A 22,114-nucleotide genomic window follows, 5' to 3' on the forward strand; every position below is an offset into this window, starting at 1 on the left:
CAACTAGAAATTGCTGTTATCATCCTTCACAATCCATGCATGGTGAAGGGCAATTTACTGTTTTTGCTGGTAGACTTTGAATTTAAAAACAATTCTGTGGGATTATCTTTACTTACCAGACCTTTGTTTCAAGATGGCTATAGAATAAAAAACAAATAGCCTTATGGATTTGTAAACTGAATGGGTTAGTATAGTTGCGTCGTAGATTTAAAGTGTATGTTAAAAAATCAGCTTGCTTCTTTTCATTCCAATTAAAATGTAGGTATGCTTATGTCACTCTTCAAAACAAGCTTGTGTAATACTTGAACACTGCTGGTGAATATATTTTAGTGGTGTAGCCTCAGGATGTATAACTTGGAATACTGCTTTTCCATGGTTAATGAATATCACACGTATGGCTTTCTTTAATCATTATCCAAAGGGCAGGTCTCGTTGTGCTATATAAAACTGCTGGATGAGAGGGAGCAGTAGACGCTTTCAGTATACAATCACGAAGATGAAAACAAACGTGTACACAATACTCAGATTCTTGCTCCTTGCAATGGGCTTCTGTCTTGTCTGCCTTGGAGCTTTTTTTGTATCCTCTAGCTACTCATGTAACTGTAGACAGGAAACAGTTGTGGCATACACGCTCATGCCATTGGGATTTTTGCTTCTTCTGATTGGGATTTTTTGGAGCACATATCATGAGGCCAACCACAAGAGTCTCTTCCAAAACATGATCAGACGAATTCATAGCCAGCAGGAAGTACATATTGAGACAGTAGACAGGTATAGTATTTAGTTTCACTTTTAAATCTAAATTTTTATGTCACTGGAGATTTTTTTTTGCAATTGATAGCATATATTTAAAGTAATGCCTACATAAAAAAAAAACTGAAAACAAAGCATTGAGGACATAGGGATGGATTTGCTATAGGTAAATATTCTGTGCACTTTGCAAAGTACAGTTGCACTCTGCAAGAGTAGTTACTCCAGAGCTTATTAAATGAGCAGATGCTCTGCTTACTTCCATCATCAAATCATGTGCAAGCAAAAATGCTGTTTTTTTTTAAATTTTATTTTCCTTGCGCATGATTAGGTATTCTTTGCAAAGTGAAGCTTTAACTTCTTTACTAAGCTCTGGAGCAACTGCACTTACAGAGCGCAACTGCACTTTGCAAAGTGCACAGTCTATTTGCCCTTAGTAAATCAACCCCATGGTCCACCGCATTGTCAAAATAATGCATAGACCAAAAACTGCATTACGTTGTTTATTTCTTTGCAACTGGAAGGCTTAGTGGTGACTAAACAGGGGTGTGTCTTGGGTGATGCCTAAAGCATCTGTCCCTACTTCTTTTGCCCTTCATATTTCTGCAGGATAATATTTATTTATACTACCCAACTGATTGCAAAAGATAAAACTGAAATCGCCAGATCTGTTTGATTATACCTGTTCATATATGTTACTACAATTCTACTTGCACCAATGAACCTAAATGGAGGGAGAACCATTTTGTGCCTTGGGTCTGAGGATTTTTATGAAATTGTATTAATGTTAATGCCTTAACAAAATAAATAATCTGCACAATGTTTAATTTATGGAAACTGTGAATGGATAATGTACATGTACAATATGAACAGATTAGATTTGAATTGGACAAAGCCGTTGTAACTTATTCCAGTGATTCTTTGAACTACATCAGTCAAATAGTTACGGTATATAGTAACAGAGTAGGATGTCAAGGCAAGCTGAAAAGTGATATTTAAGAGTTGCTTCCAATCACTGCAATCTGTAATTTTAACATTGCTATATATTAGGCATGTTTTCAGTTGGCACCCTAAATGTTGATTATGTAATTATTAGGTGGGGGGGGGGGGCATTAAAGGGAACCTTTCAGGGTGGCTTTAATTTTCAAACTCCTGCAAACAATGCTAACCCATTAGATGCTGCAGAGGTGTGCTGTGCTGTGGAAACAGCATTACTAAGCCCCTGTACACACGATCGGACATTCTGCCAACCAAATCCGTTGGATTTTGTCCGACGGATTGTGTCCGAAACTGTTGCATACACACGGTCGGACCAAGTTGTCAGAAACTCCGATCGTTCAGAACGTGATGACGTTATTTTGTTACGACGGGACTACGTTCACGCTAGTAGCCAATAGCTTTGATGTAGGAATTTGATCTGAGTATGCGTGACACTTTGTCCGATCAAAATTCTCTACGTATGTCCGATCGGACCAGTTTGTGGGAAAATATTTCCAACAAGTTGGAAAATTGGGCCCGATGGATATTCCGACGGAAACAGTCCGATGCATACCACACACAGTCGGATTATCCGACAAAACGGTCTGATAGCACACATTCCGTCAGAATCTCCAATCGTGTGTACAAGGGCTTAGAGGAGTTAATCAAATGTTTGATTGGAACCAGAAAGTAACAACTAGACAGATTCCATATAATATATGCTGCTCAAATGTGTGTAATACTTTGCAGGGATCAGGTAAAAAAATAAGAGCTTCTTTTATTATTCTTCTCTTGCTTATTTTTGTGATATATTTCGGTACCAGTTTTAAATTTATTCGTTTTATAAACCTGTTTGTTTTACTCTTTATGAGTTTGTGTCACCAACTTGGCTTACTTTTATTTTTCAGGCCAGATTTCTACCCACCATCATATGAAACAGCTCTCCGTCATACTGTCCTGCATCCCAATGCAAGTTCTCATATCTATGTGGGTGAGCAAGGATTCAACATACCTCCTCCTCTGTACACGGAGACCACCATGGATGTTGTAGATGAAACCTATCTGTGTGAAGACCTCCCACCCTCATATGAGATGTCAGTGCAGACACGTGCCTTTGATGCTGAAGTCAACACTGAGCCTGTACCAGAGACTGAAAATATTACTAGTTTGGAGACAAATGACTGAGTCGGAAAATATGAAAAAGAGTGACATTGATTGATTTTGACTATGTACAATGGTACGAGTCAGCAATTATAGCAAGGCATTACAGGATGCATGAATACAGAAGGTGAAGCTTGTGTTGGCAGTTCTCTATAGCTGTACAGTGAGCTATACTATGAGTTTGCAGAGAGTTCATTGAGTAACACCAATGGGAGCTAACGCAGTCATCCACATACAGTACCATCCACTATAAAGCAGATTTTTACATATGTATCTGCATAGTTTATGGTTGGGTGGAATATCAGACCTCTGGTTTCTAGATATAGGCATATATGTTGTGATATACTGTATATTGCGTGGTCTACTGGTCTGGACTGGAAATAGTCTGTGCTAATGTCCAGAGTGATAGGCAATGGGTATTTTTCATTCTTTGAAAAAGATATATAAGCAATTTAAGGGCTGTGGTTTACCTGTATATATTTTGTCATGGCCGTACAAGCAGGACTCCAAATGGTGTGCTTTAGATCAATGTATAATGTCTACATTATATACATGTATTTTCATGACATGGGTGTAACAATAATGGAAGCATTATGCTTTATCTAATTCTGACAAGTTTTAAGACCATACACGTGTGACAATGTGTTTTGTGACAGTATAACAATTTTTCTTGTAACCAAAGTGGAACACAATACTTGGTATTTAATACTGCCTACTGTCATCCAACCAATGTGAAATTCATGTGTGCTGCATATTACATTGTTTACTTTTATGTTTTGATGGTCTTTGGCTTTTTCATATTTTTTGTTGATCTGTGTATTAATTTATATGCATATTTATTAGAATAAATATTAAACTAAAGATTATTCAGTGTCTTTCATTTTTTTTAAAGATAGGTTATTACAAAGATCAATTGATAACACAAGACTGTTACTATCATGAAGTTCAGGCATATTTGCTTGTTAGACAAATAATAGACTATTAAAAAAAAAGACTTTACTCTCTCGTTTTACACTGCCGTGTCTGCGGTGGATCAATTCTCAGAGGGTATTTGACAGGCAGTAAAGGGGGCACTATGCCACCTATTCATTGCCTGTTTTAACGCCCAAAAACCTGCACCACTGTGTGGCCACATTCAGTTCAGTACTGTCTGCCAAACATGACAGAGGAGATGTCCATAAATGTTGTAGATGGTTTACTACAGATACAGTATATTAATTATTGCTAAAACCTGCATATAAAATAATGATTTTAATATTTTTAGAATTCATATATTTGATACATTTCTATGTAATAGTGTTGTTTTAAGGGTCAGTGCACCCAAAAATTATGTTTCTGATTAAAGTGGTGCCTGATGGCATGATTTTTCATCTGGCATCCTATATTTCTTGGCTACTCAGACAGTGAGATCTCATTGCCCTATTCTCTAGCATCCACTCAGTGACATTTTTTACTTTTTTAATGAGATTTAAATAAGGGCTTTAACGCCAGTCTTTGCTTTTTTGTGTTTAAAAAGACATCCGTTTTCAATGGCCTGCTGTGAATTGTGCCCTTGGTGAATTGACTGTAAAGCCCCGTACACACGAGAGAACTTATGTCCGACAGACTTCCAAAGGAGTTCTGCCGGAGTTCTGCCGGATTTCCGACAGAGTTCTGACGGACTTTTCGACTGAGCGGACTTGGCCACACACAATCACACTAAACTCCGACGGATTCGAACGTGATGACGTACGACTGGACTCGAATAAGGAAGTTCATAGCCAGTAGCCAATAGCTGCCCTAGCGTCGGTTTTAGTCCGTCGGAATAGCATACACACGAGCAAATTTTTCGGAGGGACCGGGTCCGGCGGAGTTCCGTCGGAAAAATTTGAAGCATGTTCCATATTCTAAAGTCCGTCAGACTTTTGCGAATCAAAAGTCCATTGCAGCCCACACACGATCGAATAGTCTGACGGAATCATTCCGTCGGACTTTGGATGTTCAAAAGTCCGCTCGTCTGTACGCGGCATAATATGTCAATGTCACATAACCTACCACATGGTGAAAAAAGGGGCCCATTCATTAGTAAACATGTGCATTCGTTTCCATCCGAATGCATTTTTGTCAGAATTTCGGATATTTTCTTTATCATTTTAACAAACGATAACGAACGTTCAGAATCCGAAAACCAAAAGATTCGACATAAACAAATGCTTTATTTTCGTTGCGACAACAGTTCGATATAGATAGGAAATTTGACATGACGCTGACAATAGCGAACTGTGTCCATTGAACCTGTGGTTGAATGTGCCTAACCATAGCTCTATTAGTCCAAGATTGTTCTACACAGAGAGAAAAGATTTGACATTGGGTGGTCCGAGCACAGTGGTTTTGTGTGTGTCCAGAGAGCCATGACAGATGGGGGCGCTGCTGTGGGTAAGGGTAGCCATGATGCTATTGCAGAAAAGGATAGTGTTGTGGATAAGAGTGGCTAGAAGAGGGTGGGTACTGTGGGTAAGGGTTGCCAGGGATGGGGGCAGGCAAGGGTGGTTGCAGAGCCCTAGGAGAATGCTGTTGTGGCTAAAAATACCAGCTAGGGGTGGTACTACGAGTAATGTTGAAAAAGGGTTGGGTGATGTGTGGGTGACCTTTTTAAGTGAGAATGTTTCCAGGTATAGATGGTGTCCAGGTCAGCAGGGTGTGGATGTAGTATGTGACAATGGGCTCCACATGAAGGTCCTGCATGACAAAGCAGTTTTATGGCCACAAACACCAGAGTCCAAACACACCTGCGATTCCTGGGCTAGAGTAGCTGTCCCATCCAGCTGCACAATGCAAAGGATGCAATTAACTGGCTCACGAATTCTGCGTCCTCCCACTATTTCCCAGAAAGCATGGTATACTGTGGAAAAAATAAGTACTATCTTGATCTCAGAAGCTGGTATTGCTTTCTTCTGCAGAAATGACTGTTTGGCAATTTGAATGAAATTGCATTTTTTGTCCATTTGTCTGACATCCAGTCAGTAAAATTTTTGCATTCTCCTGCAAAATTCCTTCATTTGCATGATGTATGTGGGGGTTCTTTACATAAACTACCCATTTTGAAACCCTCCACAACATGTTAATGGGTTTCAAATGAAGGCTTTTTCAAGCCATTGATTCAATAGTTGTTCTGAAATAAGTAGTTAATTTTTAAATCAAACTGCTAGTTCCTCGTCTGTACCGCCCATGGAGACAATGTCCTAAGAATGACAGCTCAGGATGCTCTGGATGCATGAGTTTTTGGTTGCTAGGACGTGGGTCGCTGCCTGTGTCATAGCAACTGATGACTCATCCCCAGTCCACTACAGGATAAAAACAAACAGACCAGACGTGCTGCCTTTCGTCACTAATCAAATATGGTCATATTTAGATAGCAATATAAGCCAACATGTCTGGGCACTTTGTTTCTTTTCTATTGCAGATGGGGATGTGCTCACATAGGAGCATGCAAGCAGCAGTGGCTGTTAAGAGATTGCAAACCTAGAGGAGGAAGAAATATAATACTTAATTAGAGAAGACTATGGCATATTGGATAGTGGATTGTGACCAAAGTTAGTTAGGGTTTAAAAACAGCATTCCAGGTTAATTCTTATCTCTTCTGTTGTGACCTAGTGCGCCTGACCACATTCACTGCACATCCCTGTGATTGATGGAAACTGTTGTTTTCTATTACTGTAGAGAGAGCGAGGAGGATGTCATGTGATCTCTGCTGTTACACATCCTCCTTGGCCCAGCAGAAGCTGTTATTTTTTGAATCAATGGGATGATGTCCTGAAAATTCAATTCAACTTTTCTTCTAAATGGTAGGGTTTTTCCAATATTTTATTAACTGTTTAGTGTTTTATAAAGGTTCGTGTACTAATGGATGATTTTTTTGCTCATCCTGAAGTTCTTCTTAAATGAATCAGTAAACTAAATGTTTAATCGGCTTAATCAAGCTTTTTTCAGCTGGAGGGTAAAGCTGGATGAAGGATAAAACTGAAATTGAGCCCTTAAAAAAATCCCTTTGAAAACCACTTTGTGCAGACAGCTGGATTCTGGAGAAATCTTCACTGCGGGGATGCTTGTCCTCTTCCTGGCCCTGAACTTCTGGCAGTGCAAAGGTTAACACTTGAGTCTTCAGGCAGAACAGCAGTAAACATGGTTCAATGGGGACACCCCCATCTTTCACTGATTACACTGCCTGTAATATGATCTGTAAAAGGGGGAGAGAAAACTACCTATGCTAAAACTACCTATGCTACCTATGTCTGTTGGAGAGAAGTGTCAGATTTGGCAAGTATAAATGTGTTCATAAGGCCGCGTACACACGGGCGGACTGTTCGCCCAACCTTGTCCGCTGAACAGTGTTTGGGCGGACAGTCCGCTCGTGTGTGGGCTTTCAGCGGACAGTTTCAGCGGACAGTTGGACGGACAAAGTCTTTCGGAAATTCCGAAAAACTGTCCGCTGAAACTGTGTTTGAGCGAACAGTCCGCCCGTGTGTGGGCCTGTCCGCTGTACTTTCGAAATGAGCGGACTGTTCCCGCTCGGAAAGTCCGCCCATTTCGAGCGCGTGTACAGGTAGGCGGGGCCCGCGAAGGAGACGTCGCGGGCTCCGCCGCCTGGAATGGGCTTAAAGGGGAACCCCAACGCCGAAAAAAATCGGCGTGGGGGTTCCCCCAAAGTCCACACCAGACCCTTGTCCGAGCACGCTACCCGGCCGGCCAGGAAAGGGGGGCGAGCGGGCGAGCGAGCGCGCCCCCCTCCTGAGCCGTACCAGGCCGCGTGCCCTCAACATGGGGGGTGCCTTGGGGAAGGGGGGGCCGCGCAGCCCCCCCACCCCAAAGCACCTTGTCCCCATGTTGATGAGGACAAGGGCCTCTTCCCGACAACCCTGGTCGTTGGTTGTCGGGGTCTGCGGGCGGGGGGCTTATCGGAATCCGGGAGCCCCCTTTAAGAAGGGGGCCCCGGATACCGGCCCCCCACCCTATGTGAATGAGTATGGGGTACAATGTACCCCTACCCATTCACCTGTGAAATAAAGTACAAAAAAAAACACAACACAGGGGAAAAAATATTTTATTGCACAGCTCCGGGGGTCTTCCGTCTTCGGGGTCTTCTCGCCGGACTCCTCCGCTATGTGTGTGTAGCTCTTTTACTAGCGGAGGAGTCCGGCTTTCTTCCTCCCCGCCGCCGGCCTCTTCTCCCGACTTCGGGGGTCTTGTCCCCCTCTTCGGTTCTTCTGCCGGGCCACCGCGCCTTCTTGTAGCTCTTTTACAGGCGGTGGCCCGGTCTTCTGTCGCCGCTGCCTTCCGTTCTTCTGTCGCCGCCTTTGGTTCTTCTGCCGGGCCACCGCGCCTTCTTGTAGCTCTTTTACAGGCGGTGGCCCGGTCTTCTGTCGCCGCTATCGCTGTCGCCGCTGTCGCTGTCGCCGCCTTCCGTTCTTGTTCTTCTTCTTGTTCTTCTTCTTCTTCTCCAGGCGATGTTGACACGTCGCTCCCTCCGGCCGGAATGCCAGAGCCGCGCTGTGCGGTCACTTATATAGTGACAATGGGGCGGGGTCACATGGTATATGTCACATGGGTTGGTCACATGGGTTGATGTCACATGGGGACTATGACATCGTAAGGGGGCGGGGTCACCATGTGACCAACCCATGTGACATATACCATGTGACACCGCCCCATTGTCACTATATAAGTGGCAGCGGAGCGTGTCCCTGGCATTCCGGCCGGAGGGAGCGACGTGTCAACATCGCCTGGAGAAGAAGAAGAAGAACAAGAAGAAGAACAAGAACGGAAGGCGGCGACAGCGGCGACAGAAGACCGGGCCACCGCCTGTAAAAGAGCTACAAGAAGGCGCGGTGGCCCGGCAGAAGAACCGAAGGCGGCGACAGAAGAACGGAAGGCAGCGGCGACAGAAGACCGGGCCACCGCCTGTAAAAGAGCTACAAGAAGGTGCGGTGGCCCGGCAGAAGAACCGAAGAGGGGGACAAGACCCCCGAAGTCGGGAGAAGAGGCCGGCGGCGGGGAGGAAGAAAGCCGGACTCCTCCGCTAGTAAAAGAGCTACACACACATAGCGGAGGAGTCCGGCGAGAAGACCCCCGAAGACGGAAGACCCCCGGAGCTGTGCAATAAAATATTTTTTCCCCTGTGTTGTGTTTTTTTTTGTACTTTATTTCACAGGTGAATGGGTAGGGGTACATTGTACCCCATACTCATTCACATAGGGTGGGGGGCCGGTATCCGGGGGCCCCCTTCTTAAAGGGGGCTCCCGGATTCCGATAAGCCCCCCGCCCGCAGACCCCGACAACCAACGGCCAGGGTTGTCGGGAAGAGGCCCTTGTCCTCATCAACATGGGGACAAGGTGCTTTGGGGTGGGGGGGCCGCGCGGCCCCCCCTTCCCCAAGGCACCCCCCATGTTGAGGGCACGCGGCCTGGTACGGCTCAGGAGGGGGGGCGCGCTCGCTTGCCCCCCTTTCCTGGCCGGCCGGGTAGCGTGCTCGGACAAGGGTCTGGTGTGGACTTTTGGGGAACCCCCACGCCGATTTTTTCGGCGTTGGGGTTCCCCTTTAAGCCCATTCCAGGCGGCGGAGCCCGCGACGTCTCCTTCGCGGGCCCCGCCTACCTGTACACGTGCTCGAAATGGGCGGATTTGCCTCCGCCTTACGTGGGCGAGTCCGTTCATTTCAAAAGTTGAGCGGACTGTTTGGCAAACAGTTCGTTGAAACAGTCCGCTCGTGTGTGGGCAAGTCCGCTCATGCAAATTTTGAGCGGACTGTTTGCCGAAACTGTTTGACGAACAAGGTTGGGCAAACAGTCCGCGCGTGTGTACGCGGCCTTAGAGGTACACAACCTCCTGGTATACTTTCCTTTTAAATAACAATTAAAATCTTACGCAGGCTGATGCTGCATTTTTTTTAGCATGTAATTTGTGTTTTAAATGAACCACTGAAACAGTAAATGTCCCTCATTCTTGTATTTTAGTAATTTTTATTAGTAATTTTCTAAATGAAAACAACTGCAGTTAGAATGGTTGCTATAAACTGTAGCCTTGAAGCACAAATTCCATCTTAATTATGTCCTGGGTGAAACAAACAAACAAACTGAACTGTATCTGCAAACTGATAATGTGAATGTAATTCAGTAGAATAGGCAGAATGTGAGAAGCAGCAGCAATTTAACAAGGGCGGGCACTGCTCTCTACTTACTGTAAATGGAAACAGTCTCATTCTTATACTCATACCATGCTACCGAATATTGGTGATTAAGAAAGTCTAAAATCACTGGGACAATAATTTATATATGGAAATGTGCTTCCCATACATTTGCTAATAGAATTGTGGATAATTTACAAATATAATATATTCATTACACCAAGCAGAAGTAAAAATGACAATTGAACACAAATTTTGTAAGACATATTGCTTTGTTCGAACCAAAATGGTCAGAATATAGCATTATTGTAAACTTTTTTTTACAGAGAATCACAAGGTACAGTTTCACATATAAGCAAAACCAGCATTTACTTCAGCCTATTAAACAAACTTTGGGGTCTATTTATTTTTTAACCCAGGCTTCACACAACTTTCACCCAAGATAAGCTTGCTGTCGGCTAACATTACAGAGCAATTCCAGACTCTGCAAGGATCCCAACTTTAAGGTTGTGATTCACCAATATGCCTTGCTGGCAGCTAGCTCAGCCTCTCAGCCCCCTGCTGAGAGCCTGAACCAACCTGTTCCACCACCTCCCCAGCTTGGCGATCCAGTGAGCACTGGAGGCGCAGGGCAGAGAGTCTGTGACTGACAGTCCCTGCTCTCTGCTCAGTGAAGAATAAGAACTGCACAATCAATATCTCCTGCACCATTTTTTCCTAAAACTCTTGATAAATTTAGTAAATTTCCAGAGGTAACCAGAGGAGGGAAATGAAGAAAAAAAACATCATTTTTTTTAGGTGTGTCACAGCACTTGGAGGAAATACCCTGTGTCACAGGCAACTAATAACTAGTGCATTATTGCAGAATGAGCACCACTAAAAACTTTTCCTATACATATTGGAACAGGATGATTCCCGATAGATTGAGCTGTATAAGTAACTTTTTATCATTTGATTGTTGAGGGTCTGCAGGATCTATTCCCCAGAAGAGATCTTTATTGATCTGGCCAGACGACTAAACCTGGTTGTTTGCCCTGGGTATTCAGCACTCCACTTTCTGACACCCTCTGTCCCACACTTAGTATGTCAAAATGCCTCCTCCACATTTCAGAACCTACCGCCTTACTTTACCCTAGGCACCTGGTAGGTCAATGTCACTTTCCCATCACCTGTTGCCTGCTTGAGACACAAAGATAAGCACATTCTGGAGAAAAGGCAGTCAACACAGGATGAGTGCACATGCAGTACATGGCCAGGGGTGGCTGTAATGGCTCATGTGAACTCAAAGCAGATCTTCACCATCCGCCCAATTTGTTTGAATTGAAACCCCTGCTTAATGGGTGGTGTGTTCTGCAAAATTCAGATACTCACCCACCCAGTGAATCTAGCATCTCCTGCTGAGATCCTCTTGTCTTCTGCCAATGATTGTGTCCCACACTGCCATGTTCTGCAAGGGGGGGCGGGACCAAGCATTTTGAATTAAAAAAAGTTATTATAAAAAAGCGCTATTTGTGTAATGGAGGGGTGGAGAGGAGGGGACTTTGTTAAGAGGGTGAAGGTCCACTTGAATAAACAAAGCAACAGACTTCCCTGTGTTCCTGTTGTCTCCTCCCCACCTTCCCAGTTCCACTTTTGGATTTCCATATCCATTTTCAGTGGGAATAGTGCAAAAATATTGCACTATTGCCTCTATTCTGCTTCCTAGGGCACTAACCCATTGGTGGCGATATGTCATATATGGCCATGCATGGACACAACTAGGGTTGTCACATCTACAACTCTATAGCAGAGATATAAAACAGCTACAAATCTCTCTAGTTATTTTCTCTGGCAGTTTCTATCATGCTACAGCGTTGTTGCTATAGCTGGCTACAGTACTTGTCTATCTCAGAATATTTTGCATGTATTAGTCATCAGCAATGTGAACAATGTGAGTGGCTGCTGAACCTGAGAGCTCCATTGCTTAGTGACTTAGTTAAATGTCGCTGAATTTACTGGATTTGACTATGCAAAAATTTTGGAGTGGCACAGTGGTGTAGTGGGTAGCACTCTCACTTAGCAGTAAAAAGAGTTGCTGGTTCAAGTCCCAACCACGACGCTACCTGGCTGGAGTTTGCATGTTCTCCCTGGGCCTGTGTGGGTTTCCTCCCACGCTTCAAAGACATGCTGGTAGGTTAATTGGCTTCTGTCTAAATTGGCCCTAGTATATGAATGTGAGTTAGGGACCTTAGATCGTACGCTCCTTGAGGGTGGGGACTGATGTGAATGTATAAGTAAAGCACTGCATAAATTGACAGTGCTATGTAAGTACCTTAGATGATAAATAAGATACATTTTTCAAAGCAAACAACAAGTGATTACATCATCCTTCGTATGATATGGTGTTCAGAATTTTATGTAGAAAATACACGATTGCCATTTGTTGTAAGTATTTGTTTAGAAGATGCTGATTATCATTGTGGGTGACCATCAACTAAAATTCCCACCCTAAACCACTAAACCAAGTTTGTCAAGTCGGCTGGGTGGGGAATCGGCAGAGTCACCCATAGCTTGAGTCACAGGAATCAGGACGAAAAGTGAGCCATGTATGGCCGGCTTTACTTGTACTAAGAAGCTGCTGGGAATAGGAATACAAGCCACACTAGACAATTTCAAACATCATACTTTATTCAAATGATCAAATTAAAGTCCACCACCATTGAATGCCTTTTCTATATATACAGCACACTACCATCCACTTGAGAAAGTATTGTTGGCAGGCAAAATTCCATTGTAGCTTTACAGGTATGAATAGGTGCTTTTGTGCCACTGAAGTTTCAAAGTGTATTAATTTTTTTTGGTTTGGAAGAAAAAGGAATTGATCAGTTTAAAAAAATAGTAAACACAGCGATTTATCACAGTGATACAAACATTAAATACAGTAATGTGCATATTTGTGGTGTGTATTTATTTCTCAGTCAATGGCTAGCGTGTCACAAAAAGTGCCATGTTTGAAATAAGTTCAAAATGCTGATTCTGCATTGATCTTTCTTCAACAAAAGTGAAAAAGTGACTTAAACATTACAAGACCAATGGCTTCACGCAGTACTAATAAATGAATGTGTTCACCTTGGCCAGAATTGAACCCCATGTATTAAAAGCGTATGTGAGCACTGTGTTCATGCCAATGTTAACCAGTAGCATTTTCCTTTGCCCTGCTACTCTTCTTAGAAAAAAAAACGCAGCTAAAATGTGATTGGATGTTTGAATAACACTGACACTTCTTTATAAACAAGGCTCATTATTTCATGACTAAAGGGTACATGATTGCTTTTTACATAGTATCTATGAGGAACATGAAACATTTTTATAAATTCTTCTGGGCATAAACATTTACTGAAAAATAATGTAGGTTATGTAACAAAACAGCATTAATCTCTCCCAATCACACACACTTGTCTTTGGCCCTGGGTGATTTTTGTAGGAAGTGTTCAAGTGATAACAGTAGGTCCTTTTCGGCCAGTCCTCTCATGAATCTGGGAAAGCTTCAAAGCAATAGCTATAAGAGGACCCAGGACAGCCTATGGAAAGAAAAGATTAATGGTAATATCATGTTACACAAAAAAATATCATTTGAGTGAGGAATGACCAGGCTGCCACCCAGACAGTTATTAAATGTATTCACACATACTGTACATTACCAACAATTTGAACATGAGGTTTAATTTGTAATTGTTGGCTTAGTGCCTCAAATAGCCTTTTGTACATCTCAGTATAGTTTATTTATGAATGTCATTAGAAATTTTTCTTCTGGGTAACTTTTTTCCCCCTGTGCTTGTGCAACACTTTTTAAAATTGAATTAGAGTTCTTCCTTACAAAGTTTATAACAATTGGCCTTTATACGAAGGATAAATGTGGGTTACTTCTACTAATGGGGGCAAAGCCAATAGATTAGGGTGCACCTGTTTGTAACATGGGTAGAGAGGCACATGTGGTTGCATGGCTAGCAAGATGTGAAGTGTATTTTGTTGGTTGTCATGCTGAAAAATGTAGTCTGAAAAAAACAGCAAACAAGTACACTTTGGTCCTAAAAATGGCCTATCTGTAAAAAAGCATTGGGATATCCATCTCTCTTGCTGCCTGCACAACTTAAAGTGGTTGTAAACCCTTACAAACCACTTTGACCTACAGGTAAGCCTAGATTAAGGCTTACCTGTAGGTCCAAGCAATATCTCCTAAACCTATATGGTTTAGGAGATATTTGCCCGCAAACGGGCACCGCTGTCTACGGCGCATGCGCCGTAGACAGCGGCGCGCCGTAGACAGCGGCGCGCAGGCGCACTGAGTGCGGCATTTCCAAGAATGGAGCTGCCGCGACTTCGCTGGCTCCTGTGTCAGGTAAGTGACACATAATGGGCTACTATGCGATGCATAGTAGTCCATTATGCTTTGCCTTTGCAGGGAATGAAAGAGGAAGTAAACCCATCAGGGTTTACTTCCTCTTTAACACCACTCCACTGCAGAGTAATCCCTGGGCGAAGTCTCTTCCAAAACTGACACTTCCAGGAGTGTCGAAATTTTATGTTCCCTGTGGCACTGAATGGTTCCTTCCATTTGCAGCTCTTTATGGGATGTTTAGATACTCTTGCTTATTATTGCTGACATGCATTATCAAATGTAATGTCATGCTGCGATTGGCCCACAGCTATCACATGGTATCTGGCCCAATCACAGTAACCTGTACCATGAGATTAGCTGTAGCCAATCACAGATCACAAGCTGTCATGAATGAAAGTCATTCATGATAGCTAAAGATTGAAACAGTGGGTGTGTGTAAGCAGGGAATGTTAGCAGTGAATCTAATTTAAAACTATAGGTGGGGAATCATTATGCTAAATTCTCACCATTATCAAAGCTAATATGCAAGCTATCGTTAAAAAAGGGCCTAAAACCTGGGTAATGCCAAAAAGGCCAATTAGCAAAGCAAAAATATATATATATTTTTAAAATGCCATACAAGGGTCTTTTTAATGTGACCAAAGACAAGGGGACATCAAGCAAGATGCAGCATGAGGCATGGATGTTCCAATGGCTGGAGCTTATTGCACAGTTGGCTTCAGCGATGAGGAAAAGGTAGATGTGGAGGTGGCTGATCATCCATTGGTGTCACCGATTTGAGAGGAGAACAATTCTGGGGGAGAGGCAGAACAGCATTGTGTCCAGGGGCAAAAGTATTTTGCAGAGGACTGAGCTCCGCAGTATGGGACTTTATTTTAGCATATCTGCTGCCAACAGCACTTTTATGATCTGCAGTTTTTGCCTGCATTGTTTCAACCATGGTAAAAGTACCAGCCATTTGGGAACTGCATGCAAGAGAAAACACGTCTCATGGCAGCGCTCTGTGGCAGCTGAGCCTCAACAAGGCAAGTATGCTGCAAAAGGCCTACACTCCTCATTTTTTCTTTTCCATCTTCAGCCTCTTGTGACATGGAGGGGAGTCTTACAAGGGGCTTTGGGGACTTAGGATATGCTATGTAAAGAAAGGAAAAGGGTCATGGGGTCTTGTTGAGGGTAATCAAGACTTCTCCAACACCCACCCTATTGTCTCCAGCAGCATTTTTCCCAAGGCATGTGTCTCTTCTGTAGCTGCTGGAACAAAATAAAATGTTGCCTTTTTTCTCAGGGTCCTAACGCCAGTGTGGCAAATCAGGCTTTGCAGCTCTGCCCATTCTAGCTCATGAAATCAGACCCCTTCTGTGGGTTGCTACATTACAGTGGCAGGGACTCTCTGGTGTATGTGCTCCCTAATGCCTAGGACCAGGCAGGGCTATGTTCATGTGACATCAGCATTATGGTGGAATTTTGATGTAGAAGTGAGCCGTACGCCCCCCCATGTCTCTGTATCATAACCCTAAGTTGTCATACAGGTGCCTCCTGGTCCCACATTACATAAACCATTTCAAGATGCATTTTGAAGGAGACATCACAGAGCAGTGTTCTGTCCCACCACACCAGTCCAGCTTCACTCTGCAACCTATATCCAACCTATCTACCCAACTGGGTCTCGCTGGGCACCAACACAGACTCCATGCATGTGCATAATTAACTCTTCTTTCCCATCCCATGCCGCTAGGTCCCTAGGGCCTCCTCCACGTGGGTCCGGTCCTGATTGCTGGGTCCTGACCATTGGAACTGAAGGCTTCTGTTGAACAGACAGTGATACACCTGTACCAAAAGTCGGATTTTTTTTGGTACATGTGTACTGGGCTTAAGCCCATTGTCAGTATTGCTGATATAATATCCCTCTTCTATAGGGAGCTTGCTAATTTATCTAAAAACCCCTTTATTGGCCCTTATAGGCCACCTGACCTAAACCCAGAGGCTAGGCAGTGTATTATGGTTTCAAAGAATTCCTGCATTAATTTACGGGTACTGAGAACCTTGAACCTTGAACCCATGGTAGTGGCAAACCCAAATTCCAACCGCATTAAGCCTAATAAAACATAGCTTTTATCTTCAATGTGTACATTGTTTGCTTTCACTTTTACCACAAGCAGCCTTCAAAGAGCATTTAAAGCGGAGGTCCACCCTAAAATGGACCTTCCGCTCATCGGATTCCTCCCCCCCTCCGGCGCCACAATTGGCACCTTTCAGGGGGGAGGGGGGTGCAGTTACCTGGATAATCCAGGTAACTGCACCCACTTCCGGGCTAGCTCTCTGCGGAAAGGGGCGTACATTACGCCCCTTTCCGCAAGTGCCCGCCCCCTTCCGCAAGTGCCCCGCTGCCTCCTGGGAAACACACAGATCCCAGAGGCAGCGGGGACCATCCTCATTGCGCAGCGCGGCTCGCACATGCGCAGTAGGGAACCGGGAAATGAAGCCGAAAGGCTCTATTTCCTGATTCCCATACCCAAGATGGCGGCGGCAGCACTCGTGTGTCGATCCAGAGATCGGCTTCGGGCGCGCTGGACAGGTAAGTGTCACTATTTTAAAAGTCAGCAGCTGCAGTATTTGTAGCTGCTGACTTTAAAAAAAAAAAAAAAAACGCGCAGTCCCGGCGGACTCCCGCTTTAAATAGTTTTTTTTAATATTTTCATTGCAATTAAAGTGATTCTAAACCTTTAATTTTTAATGGGTTATACTTACCTGCTCCTTGCAATGGTTTTGTACAGAGCAACCCCAATACTCCTCTTCTGGGGTCCCCCACTGGTGCTCCTGTCAACTCCTGCCTTCTAAGCCCCTGTACACATGGTCGGACATTCTGCCAACCAAATCCGTCTGATTTTGTCCGACGGAGTGTGCCCGACGGATTGTGTCCGAAACTGTTGCATACACACAGTCGGACCAAGTTGTCGGAAAATCCGATCATTCAGAACGTGATAACGTTATTTAGTTACGATGGGACTACGTTCAGGCTAGTAGCCAATAGCTTTGGTCTAGGAATTTGATCTGCGCATGCGTGGCACTTGGTCCGATCTCATTCTCTACACATGATCGGAGTATGTCTGATCGGACCAGTTGGTCGGAAAATATTTCCAACAATTGGGTCCGACGGATATTCCAACGGAATCAGTGCGATGCATACCACACACAGTCGGATTATCCGACAACACGGTCCGATAGGACACATTCCGACGGATTCTCCGACCGTGTGTACAAGGGCTAAGTAACTCCTCTAGCAAGCCACTTGCATAGGCTCATTCCGGAGCCCTGCTGTCTACACCCATAGACACAGACAGCAGAACTTTGCCCCCCTGCACCCTTGTCATAGGATTTGATCAACAGCAGCAGGAGCCAATGGCTCCTGCTGCTTTTAATCTTCCCTGCGAGAAGGAAGAGAGAGAGGAGAGAGATACTGCTCTCATACACAGCACTCAGGTAATTATAAGAAAGGGGGCTGGGGGGTGGGATCCTGGACATAGAGGGTTTTTTACCTTCATGCAGAATATGCATGAAGGTAAAAAAACCTTAAGGCTTTAAAACCACTTTAAACAAATGCCTAAATGGTATTTAATATGCAATATATAAAACTGTTACAGACTCTAACAAGTAGGAAGACATACTAAAATTGCATTTCTTTCTCTAATCTGTTATTCAGCAATTACAATCCACATCCCTTCAATAAAGGCTTTTAGCAATCCCATAAAAAGTCATAACAACATGAGACAGCTGTATCCTCTGCCGGATATTAAAGGACATTTAGTTTACCTGCCAACATTCATGATACTGGGCTTACAATTGTAAGTCAGACAAGAGTGTAATTATATATCCCAATGATGACATTTATTTCTGCTTAAAGTCTTTATCTGTTCTTATACTGCAACTGAGTTCAGACCTTTGGCATATGACCCAATAATCCACATTTTGGCAAGTCTTTTATCCCAAATTCACTTTGTAGGGCAACAGTATGTACTTATTGTCTTTATGAATACAGAATGCGTAATTAAAATATAATTGTCTCCAATGTTGTCAGTAACAGTATGTTGTTTTTGCACTTTTGCCTGCATTTCTGTAATATTTCACCCACCTCCAATTACTTGTCTACAGAAGACTGTTAATTCAAATTGCCAGATAGGGTTATTGTCTACATATTTAGAGAGATTTTCTCTCACTATTTGTTGTGTCTCTGGAACTGGAAGTTAAGGGATATCTTGTCAATAGGACACATCATAAAAAAAATCTAAGAAAGCATTTAACCATTTTCTACTCTATGCGCTAAATCACACCAAATTAAAAAGTCATTTGACTTCTAGTGATTGTATAGGGGTGATGTTGTTACAAACAGTGGCACTGTCAGGCTCTCCCGGTGGGATCCAATCTACCAACTGGCAAGTCCGCCGGCTAGTCGGAGACCCATACAAAGCCAGGATTGTGTTTGATCTAGTCTCCGCTATGGTAACCCGGAAGCAAAGACATGACATCACTTCCAATTTACCCAGATGTCAATGGTGCCTTTTTAAAAAAAAAAAATCAAAAGCATTCAAAAACACTGATTTTGGTGTTTTGAATGCTTTCAAGGGCAGAGGAGGGATTTGGGTTCTTATAGATCCTAGATCCCTCCATAAAGAGTGCCTGTCACATGCCCATTGCTGTCACAAAGGATACTTACATTCTGTGTGACAGCAATAAAAGTTTAAAAAAATAAAAAATAAAGCAACAGTGTCAAAAAGAAAATTACAACTAATTGAAGTGCACCTGTCCCACGTGCTAGTGCACAAAGGTGAACGGGTGAGTTGGTCCTGCCCACATGCAATCAGCGATTGTCCCACAAATGTGAGGCAATGCCACGAACATTAGATCATGGACAGTAATTCTATCCCAGACCTCCACTGTAAATCTAAAGTGGTAACCTGTAAAGGCTTTTAAAATGCTGCATATGGATATTAACATTTATGCCCTTTGTCGCCAAGTGTGACATGCTTGGTATCTATTTACTCAGCGTAACATCATCTTTTATATTTTACAAAAACAATTGGGTTATGTATTGTGTTTTTTTGCATTAAAATTCAAAAAAGTGTATTTTTTTCCCAAAAAAATGCATTTGAAAAACCACTGCGCAAATACTGTGCAATATAAAAAATTGCAAAACCCACCAATTTATTTTGTAAAGCCTCGGATTTAAAAAAAAATACTGTATATTATGTTTGGGGTTCTAAGTAATTTTATAACTTGATAAACCTGATTGTTACATGTAAACAAAAAATGCCAGAAAGGGCCTGGTCTTCAAGTGCCTCGTCTAGATCTTCTGTATTGTAATAGTGAATCCAGTGTGCCTCCACCAAAGAAGTAATAATGATGCCTACAGCATCCCAACTGGTCCATATTCATGACTGGCTACACCCGGCTGCAAACTAACGCTTGTACCACTACGGAGGGAGCCATTGCAATAATATCTATAGATGCTGTGTCCAGGCACGTCAATGCTAGATACCTCTCTTTCCCTATTTCGGTCGGTCATCTCAAAAATTTCCAAAGACTCATGGTCAAGTTCCCCCAACAACCCCCTGTGGTTCAATCCTAACCTGCAGAAACTATACTCCCTGTCTGACCCGCAACGCTGGTATTCTAAAGGGGTTAAATATCTATGTCACTATAATGCACAGGGTTTTAAGTCCTTTTATCAAATGTGTACTGACTTTGATCTACCTGTTCTACTATTACCAACGCTGACATGCTGTTCCTGCCCAGTTTGGCTCTCTAGACAACCTTTTGACAGTACCCCCACTGGGGAAACTGCTAAGACATCCAGACCCAACTATGCTGCTCTCAATACTGACTGTAACCCTAGTTCCAGGTGGCACAGACAAAATGGATCTCCATGGACATTCCTTTCAAGAAGATGACAGGTCAGAATTTAGCGACGCCTATAAGTCCTCCGTTATATCCTCTAGGGACCGCATTATAGAGATTACAATTTTTCTCCATTCTCACCTTACCCCTGCCAGGCTGTATAGAATGGGGTGGTCCCCCTTTGCTGAATGTTTTAGATGATGTGGTTAAACTGCTGACTTCCTACACTGTCTCTGGATGTGTCTAGTGGTTCAGGACTTCTGGGTGGATATAGGTTCCTTTATCTCCTCTCTAGTAGTTCTCCCGAACATTATACACCATTTTAACTGACAATTGCGCGTTCATACGATGCTGTACCAAAACAAATAGAGCTTTTTTTGGTTGTATTTGATCACTTCTTTGTGCTATTAACAAAAAGTGCAACAATTTGAAAAAAAAGTTATATTTTTTACTTTTAGCTATAATAAATCCCCCCCCCAAAAAAAACAAAACAAATTTCTTCTTTCTTTATATATTGTTCTACATGTTTTTGGTAAAAAAAAAAAGCATATATTGTTCAGTTTGCGCAAAATTTATAGCGTCTACAAAATAAGGAATAGATTTATGACATTTTTATTATTATTTTTTTACTAGTAATGGCGGGGATCTGCGATTTTTAGAGGGACTGCGACATTGCTGCAGACAAATCAGACACCTAACTGACACTTTTTTGGGAACCAGTGACATTGTTACAGTAATCAGTCAGTGCTAAAAATATGGGGTTAAAATCAGAGGCGATCAAGGGGGTAAGTGTTCTAATTGTATGGGTGTAACATTTGCGGATGGCCGGCGGACATCCAGAGAGCTTCCCCTCTACCTCCGACCATGACACAGTGGTGTCGTGCAAGCCGCAGTCCCAACCCTGTGCTGCTCTCTTGCTTCTGGATAGGCCCTCACACAGCCTAGTAGCCAGATGTGCCTAGGATAGGCCCCAACTCCGGCCTAGCAGACTGGGCAATACAACACATGTCCATGCAGACAGCTGTCCAGGTGGCACAGAACACTGATCACCTGACTTCACCCAAATATATAGGTTCTCCCAGCAGGCCAAGGGATCCAAGAAAACCCCTGCCCATTGGCTGAGATACCCCATATACCCAGAACCTGACCTTGCGTTGCCCTTCTCATATCTAGTACCACCAAGTACCCGGCCACCTAGTGGTAGAAGAGAAAAGTGCAACAAGGTTAAACTTAGGGAGAAATCAATAGATCTCTATCAATTAACCAGGATAACTACTCCTGGCAAGTAAATTTGTGAGGAGAAACCCTGCCTAAACTCCAGGGTGCTATATCCTCACCCTGCCCAAAAAACGACTTCTCAGAGTTTGCAGAATTTTTTTTTAAGCTCTCAAGCCTGGCAAAAACTGGGATGGGTGGGGAAACAGGAAAGGGTTAACAATATATATATATATATATATATATATGTATATATATATATATGTGTGTGTGTGTGTGTGTGTGTGTGTGTGTGTGTGTGTGTGTGTGTGTGTGTGTGTGGCGTACAATAAACATGTCATCAAATAGACATAAAAGAATTTATGATGGGTCATATAAGAGAAGAGCCACAGCTCCCTATGTCCAATCAGACATGTCCCCTCTCTCTCCTAAATGGCTGACTGACTTTGATTGACAGCAGCAGGAGCCAATGGCGTCATGTTGCTGTCTCAGCCAATGAGGAGGGGAGTCCCGGGCAACCGAGACACTTCTGCAACATCACTGGATCTAGAGGTACCTCAGGTAAGTATGGGGGGGGGGGG

General features: G+C 43.3%; 2 protein-coding genes across 2 annotated transcripts in view; one reads left to right on the forward strand and one right to left on the reverse strand.

Annotated features, from left to right (window-relative positions):
- Window positions 1-455: 455 nt before the first annotated feature.
- Window positions 456-3,755, forward strand: TMEM252 (transmembrane protein 252). Its single transcript, XM_077474983.1, has 2 exons — window positions 456-771; window positions 2,637-3,755. The coding sequence occupies exons 1-2, from the start codon at window positions 497-499 to the stop codon at window positions 2,911-2,913; spliced, it is 552 nt and encodes a 183-aa protein (XP_077331109.1). The 5' UTR covers window positions 456-496; the 3' UTR covers window positions 2,914-3,755.
- Window positions 3,756-12,697: 8,942 nt separating this feature from the next.
- PGM5 (phosphoglucomutase 5) overlaps window positions 12,698-22,114 on the reverse strand; it is a 186,399-nt gene continuing 176,982 nt past the window's right edge. Inside the window, exon 11 of the mRNA XM_077474984.1 lies at window positions 12,698-13,608. Within this exon, the coding sequence (XP_077331110.1) occupies window positions 13,519-13,608 (90 nt within the window). The 3' untranslated portion in view covers window positions 12,698-13,518. The remainder of the gene's footprint in view (window positions 13,609-22,114) is intronic.

The sequence above is a fragment of the Lithobates pipiens genome, unplaced genomic scaffold (assembly GCF_037356315.1).
Source record: "Lithobates pipiens isolate NorthernLeopardFrog02 unplaced genomic scaffold, aLitPip1_a1.2 Scaffold_13, whole genome shotgun sequence".
NCBI lineage: Eukaryota > Metazoa > Chordata > Amphibia > Anura > Ranidae > Lithobates > Lithobates pipiens.

Coding starts and splice junctions, on each gene's coding strand:
- TMEM252 (XM_077474983.1), top strand. CDS start 497: ATGAAAACAAACGTGTACACAATACTCAGATTCTTGCTCCTTGCAATG. Junction 772..2,636: donor CATATTGAGACAGTAGACAG/GTATAGTATTTA, acceptor TTTATTTTTCAG/GCCAGATTTCTACCCACCAT.